At 37.0% G+C, this 6,892-nt stretch overlaps 2 protein-coding genes across 3 annotated transcripts in view; both read right to left on the bottom strand.

Moving 5' to 3' along the window:
- Positions 1-1,412: 1,412 nt before the first annotated feature.
- Positions 1,413-4,623, bottom strand: LOC107585582 (filamin-interacting protein FAM101B-like). The gene is made up of 3 exons (XM_016272661.1): positions 3,554-4,623; positions 2,992-3,071; positions 1,413-2,866 (listed from the first exon to the last, which is right to left on the bottom strand). The coding sequence occupies exons 1-3, from the start codon at positions 3,740-3,742 to the stop codon at positions 2,551-2,553; spliced, it is 585 nt and encodes a 194-aa protein (XP_016128147.1). The 5' UTR covers positions 3,743-4,623; the 3' UTR covers positions 1,413-2,550.
- A 72-nt stretch (positions 4,624-4,695) lies between these two features.
- Positions 4,696-6,892, bottom strand: part of vps53 (VPS53 subunit of GARP complex) — a 24,753-nt gene continuing 22,556 nt past the window's right edge. For both annotated transcript variants that reach the window (XM_016272658.1, XM_016272657.1), the window contains exon 22: positions 4,696-6,085. In XM_016272658.1, coding sequence (XP_016128144.1) covers positions 5,912-6,085 — 174 coding nt within the window. In that variant the 3' untranslated portion in view covers positions 4,696-5,911. The remainder of the gene's footprint in view (positions 6,086-6,892) is intronic.

Consider the following 6,892-nt stretch of genomic DNA (forward strand, 5'->3'; position numbering starts at 1 on the left):
GGCTAATGCTCTTTGCCCCGCCCACTTCAATGCTTTCATTACAAAGCCAAAACTGATAAAAACAGACGTTCTGCGTGGATAGGCAAAAACACTTCCTATGAATTCTGCAAAACAAAAAAACTGTTATAAAAATGACACGTTCGCACATTTTAAGTGAAAAATAAACCATAATGAAATCGATCAAATTTATTTATATTTCCACTTGGAAATGTATTGTACATTTCCGGTATAGTTGCCATGGAGATATATTTAGTATACAATAGTTGTAGTTGTTTCCAGTATTTAAATACAATTAGCATATTAACTCTCTCATAAAACAACGACCAAGAAACATAACTGTGGATCAGAACACATCAGATCAGACCATTTCATTCTCATATTAACACAGGTGGGTAGTTTAACTCAGGAAAAAAGGGCCTCTAAGTAACAATAGCCTTCTCTATTATTTTTCTATACTATCTACTAGTTTTCTTTTTATTATATATATATATATATATATATACCTTGCTACATGTACTGCGTTAGGCTAAACGAGACTTGTCATAGCACTTGCATATTATTGTTCTTTTGTTGGTTTTGATTGCTTCTATTGTCATCATCTGTAAGTCTCTTTGGATAAAAGCGCTTGCTAAATGACTAAATGTAAATGAATATAGGAAAGATGCTGTACAGCCACTAGTTTTGGCATCTTCACAATAATTTAACATTAACATAATGATCTAAATCACAGGACTTTTGACATTGTCTTCTTCTCAGGTATCACAAGAGGGTTAACCCTTGAGACACTTCAGAGGAAAACAACACTAGCTGAAACCTTTATAATAGACAAAAAGCCTCTATACAGTCTACACAAGCAACACGTGAGACCATAAGAATGCTGAAGAACAAGCATGGAGGACACACATGCTCCCAGAAGACCTGTAAACAGCAAAAAGGAAGTAGACAACACAAACATTTGTCGGTATCCGTAGCTAGGCCCGACCAATATAAAAACATGCCACCAAAGACAGCCATGAGCCAGTCCCAGGAGAGTCTGAGGTGGGTGGGAGTGCTGGCCAACCCTGTAGAAGAAGAAAAGAGGATTGAGATGTATAAAACCAACAGAAGGAAGCGCTATCTGGCCGCTCAAGATCATCTCATGAAGAGCTTGGCCTGACCTGACAGCCAGTCAAGTGCTTGTATTAATGAAACGTATACATTATACTATGTAGACTTGAAAACAATTGCCTTCATGTTTAATCTGCATTTAAGGCCATATTTGTAATACTATATCTGTAAAACTTACTCACACCTCTAGGGGGCTCTCAAGAACAACAAATGAGAAGATTACTAGTTGCACTACTTTGTGTTTGAACTAGGGTCTTGTTTTCAAGCATGATGCAAAAATGCAAACATTAAGGACAATGCACATGTCACTTTAAAAATTTATTTATTTCATTTGAACAGTTAATAACCATCTTAAAGGAATTTGAGTTAAAAGAATAACAATTTTACACAGCGCAGCTACAGAATTTAAAACCAGCACAGAAGTAAAGAGAATTGAAACAAGAACAAAAAATAAATAGGGAAATGTGCCACTGATAAAAACATTTTAAACTGAAATGCTGTTATTTACATTATAATTTATTTCAAACACTGGTCTACAGACACCTCTGTCTGCAGTATCAGGCACGATTGAGTTTAGTTCTAATGTGACCGTACTTCTAATTTATCCTTCACGAGTAACAACACAGAGAATGACTTACTAAATCCAAGCAGAGCTGTGGAAGTTAGCTAGCCTTTACATAAAGAAAATATGGATAACAGCATAAGTGTCCTAATGGAGACTTACAGTAGTAAAATATGCAGATAAGGTTAGTTTAAGATGGAGTTAATGTTTTAACCCAGATACACTCACCACCCTTGTGCAAAGACACACTAACATACCCTGTATTTTCAGAAAACACTTTTTAGGCCCTAATATATGAACGTTACCCTTCTACAGCTCAGTGAGATTGAACTTGTTAAATAGAAACATGTAAAAGGTATGTACTAAAAACTCTACCTTTCTAACCCAGTCCTAAAATCTACTATTGTATTATTCTAATACTCAATTTATGATGGGGTAAATAAGTGCTCTCAAGTAAATCACATATCTCTATATCGGCCAACTATGTGTCAACATTAAATCTAACCTTCAAACCAATGATGGTCCAAGATCAGCGCAGAATATCTGAAACTTGAATCTCACTATTACATAATCAACCACATTCCTACATACAATTAAAAACCATTTCTGTACATTACCATTGAGAACTGATGGAGAAAACCCATACAAATCTCCATACGCTGCTCCTAACCAAACCTTCAAACAGAGCAACACAGTTGCTTACTCTCCTTCAGCCTAAAACAAACTAAAACTGCACGTCTGTCTAGGGATCCCCTTTCCAACTGTCAACAATTTCAGTCCGAGTTTCCTTTTTTTCCTCTTGGGACTCAATGAATGCAGGCGGTGGTTTATAATTGGTACATATGGGGGTGTAATGTCAGGCACAGATGACCGAGTGTCTTTCAAAGACCAGCCTGGCAATCAGAAGCCTGCAGCTCTACAGCAGAGAAGAAGCGCTTGGTCAGCTTATGCCCGTCATAATAGAGCTGGGTGGTGTAGAAGGTCCGGGTGTGTTTGGGGTACACTATAGTGGTGCTCTGGTAGCGCTGCACCCGCTGACGGGGCTGGAACTCCAGCTGGGTCTTGTAATGTCTCCAGGTGCTCTGAGGCAGGGCCAACACCGTCTGGCTGCACATCTCCAGACCCAAACCCTTGGGCTGCAGAGTCACATCCTGGATGAAGTGCCGATCTGAATCATAACGCACTGACGACGTGTATCTGTAAGAACACGTGTAACAAGTTAGTGCAACATATGAACTGCACCTGCCCAGAGCAAATCACCCAAATCCCAAAATCATGTGATAGTCACAGTAAAAAAAAGAAAAAGAAAAAAATTAACTCACCTTATTTCTTTTAGTGGCAGAGGATCAAGTTCAATTCCTTCTCCATAGGACAATGCATGCAACTGGCGATTATTAGGAACCTGTAATTACGTTTTTTTTTTAAGTATTGCTTTATAAATCATTAATAAACAAATGTGTATATATTAAAAAAATTATTTAAGTAACATGTACAGTAAATACAAATTAACTGAACTAATTACAAATTAACATACACACACACACATATATATAAACAAAAATTAAACTAAAATATTACTATTTTTACAAAAGCACTTAAATAAATACATTAAGTATTGCTTTATAAATCATTAATAAACAAATGTGTATATATTAAAAAAATTATTTAAGTAACATGTACAGTAAATACAAATTAACTGAACTAATTACAAATTAACATACACACACACACATATATATATAAACAAAAATTAAACTAAAATATTACTATTTTTACAAAAGCACTTAAATAAATACATTTAAATAATGTTTATATTCATACATATAAATATTTAATGTACTTTTGTACTATTAAATGTCATGGATTTGCATTAAGGAGTCATACCACAGCTGTCCCTCTGTTCTCGTCTTCTGTATTCGGGGTTCCAGCCCCGGTGCCCTGCAGTAACCAAACACTCGGGCTCGGACTCGGAGGCAGACCGGAGTCAGGACTGTCCAGCGGCCGATCAGCTTTCAAATTCATATCCAGCGGATCATCGTCACACGCATTCCGCAAGTTCAGTCTTCCCACCATTGCTTTTAAAGTTGCTCAACACTTGCGGGCCAGTTCCACAAGCTCTTCAAATAATGCAGCTAAATCGAATTATGTGCAAAATTGTCTTTCTCTGTTGTTCTTTCGGGCAACCCGGTTTAACAGTGACCCAGGCGGATCGTGTAAAGTAAACCAGCTGTGTGATGCCGTGAACGATCCTCGATAATCCGTTTCGTGGCGCTGGCTCACCGCTCCCGTTTCCTCCGAGACCTTGAAACGCAGATCAGAAGGAGCTGCAAATGTGCTTGTTGTCGCCAAGTTCAAATGGACTTACATTTTTAAAAAAAAGTCAGAGCAAAATGGAAAGTTCCCTGACTTCGCTCTTGAGCGCATTCAGGCAGGGGGTCATCGCAGGGGAAGGTAATGCAAGTTTCCCCGCTTGTCAGCCTGCTTGCATTCAAAATTGTCCACACTCAAAGACGTTCATTGTTTTACAAGCGCCTGCAAGAAGGGAGACGCCTTTAAAACTGCCTCCCACTGCTGATTGGGGTGCCAATTAGAGAGAGTCAGGAGGCCCTCCCTTTAAACACAGGCCAACTCCACCAAGCTTAGAAACAAGTCAAGTTAAAAATCACACAAATCAGTAAAAAAAAGAAAACTGTTTCACTATCTATCTATCTGTTCATCAATCTATCCGTTCATCTGTCCATCCATCCATCCACCAGTACATCTATTCCTCCACCCGTCCATCAGTTCATCCATCTGTCAATCTATCTATCCATCCAACCATCTATCTGTCCATTCATCAATCTATATATGTATCCACCCATACATCCTTCCATCCATCAATTTGTCCATTCATCTATCTATCTCATCTGTTTATCCATCCATCGATCTATCTGTTCATCCATCCATCAGTCTGTCCGTCCATTCATATATCAATCATACATAAAATGTCAAAAACAACAGTTTTGTCAGTCAACACGGTCAACAGATTTGTATTGACAAGAATTTATATCTGCAGTTGATATTAAAAAGATGCTGTCCTATTCACAGAAGGCAGGAATGTTTTCATTTTAAGCAATCAACAGTATAAATCACAGCAGAAATCAATGCGAATAATATTGCATACAAACATTACAGTAGCCCATCCGACACACAAATCATACATTCATTGCAAACACTTTAGCTTTGATATGCACTGCTGTTGTAACAAGTACAAAGCCATGTGCAGAGAATAAGCAATTACGGAGAGGGTGATGATGGATAAATGATTAAGATTACAGTAACCCGATTCCAGAGTTATTAAAAGGACTATAAAATAAGTTGTCAAACAATAGACAATAACTTCCTTTACACAATTGAACAGCAGATGACGCAAAGTAAAAGAACGTATCCTCAGTGTGCACACTATTATTTCTGCATTCCAATAATCTCCCATGACCTACAGTTATTGTTCGCAGAGAAAATATGTCTACCATGGGAAAGCGAGGGTGGTAAACATTTCTTCCTTACAGCTCCTGTAGGATTAAAACATCTACAATATGTTTGTTTTTTTCACCTCAACCTGGGAAAGTATTTCAAAAGCCAAAACAACTGGTTTGTCATTTCAGCAGGAGACAGGAAATCCCAAGCTCCTCTGTTGTGAAGCACCTGAGACCTCACTCTCCCACTCCACAGGCACCTTTACCCAGAGCAACAGCCAAGTTCCACACAGCCGTTTACTGTTATAGTGAGGGGACAATTACAAAAGCGTTGGCTTTAAATCATTTTGATGTTGAAATCCCAGTACAGAAGACTTTGTGCAAGAATAGCAGCAGGTTACTTTTCTGAGCCACACTGCCCTCTGTTTTGCTTTAAGTGCAAAGCATATTTCAGAGAAATGTGCAAAGTAAATGACACTGTGGGTATTAGTGTTGTAAAGTGGAGGAAAAAGGGGGGGGGGCAAAATGACTCATACATGCCAGTAATGTGTTGAGATTCAGAAAAGGACTTGAATTATAAGGCTCATAGTAATGCAAGTCACAAAAGCCACAAAGTTAAACCACGATCTGTCAGAGAACATAAATACACACAGAAGACATAGCAGTACTATTTACACACCATTTTCAGCATGTTAAAACTGGAGTGGAGAAACGTTGTCAGGCCGTACTGAATATCCAGACAGAGCGCTCACATTAGTATATTGATGGGAATAACGTTCCTTCTGATTTACTGAATCCTCTTTTTGATTAGCTTTTCCAGTTTGCGGATACGGGAAGATTCTTGTTCAGGGGTGGGGGCACTGAAGGACAATGATGGGCCACCGTCTGGCCCTGATGGTGGATTAGGTAACCTCTGTCTGAACAGCTCCAGCATGGTGCCCTGCTCACTCCGTTTCAGACCCTATAGATTGAGAGGGGAAAGAGGTAGACACTTTTAACCAATGAATTTCAATGATCTTTTCAATAATTTGTGATAATTAGATAAGGTGTTTTTAAAAGTCATTTTGATTCTTCAATGAATCAATTAGACCTGACCCAAATCAACAGAATGATTTGCGCACAAATTGGACACAGTTTATTCACCAAATTCTAAATCAAACATTAAAGTTATACGCACACACAATATTTGAACACTGTATTATTTATCTGAAATGGAAAGCTTTTGTAACATTATACATCATCGTTCAAAAGTTCAGGGTCAGGAAGGAGTTTTTCTTTTTTTTGGAAAGAAATGAAAGAAATTAATACTTTTATTCAGCAAGGATGCATTAAATTAATCCAAAGTGATGGTAAAGATATGTATAATGTTACAAAATCTTTCTATTTCTGCTAAATGCTGTACTTTTGAATTTTGTATTTATCAAAAATACTGAAAAAATTTTTTTACACAACTTTCCAACATTGACAATGCTTCCTGAGCAGTAAATCAAAATTAGAATGATTTCTGAAGGATGATGTGACACTGAAGACTGGAGTAATGATGCTGAAAATTCAGCTTTGCATCACAGAAATAAATTCAGTTTTTAAAATATATTCAAACAGAAACATATATACAACTATATTCAAAGAGTTATTTTAAATTGAAAAAAATATATTTCAGAAGAGACTTATTTTAAAAACAGTAAAAATCTTTTGAATAGTAGTGTCTATAATTATATATATATATATATATATATATATATATATATATATATATATATATATATAT

Source organism: Sinocyclocheilus grahami, unplaced genomic scaffold (assembly GCF_001515645.1).
Source record: "Sinocyclocheilus grahami isolate Dianchi unplaced genomic scaffold, SAMN03320097.WGS_v1.1 scaffold72.1, whole genome shotgun sequence".
Taxonomy (NCBI): Eukaryota; Metazoa; Chordata; class Actinopteri; order Cypriniformes; family Cyprinidae; genus Sinocyclocheilus; species Sinocyclocheilus grahami.

What these genes read in the sequence shown, in the direction of transcription:
- LOC107585582 (XM_016272661.1), bottom strand. Translation starts at nt 3,742, where the DNA reads ATGGTGGGAAGACTGAACTTGCGGAATGCGTGTGACGATGATCCGCTG. An exon ending in AGAACAGAGGGACAGCTGTG is followed by an intron (nt 3,072 to 3,553) that starts GTATGACTCCTT and finishes ACGTAATTACAG; the next exon opens with GTTCCTAATAATCGCCAGTT. An exon ending in CTGCCACTAAAAGAAATAAG is followed by an intron (nt 2,867 to 2,991) that starts GTGAGTTAATTT and finishes GTGTTCTTACAG; the next exon opens with ATACACGTCGTCAGTGCGTT.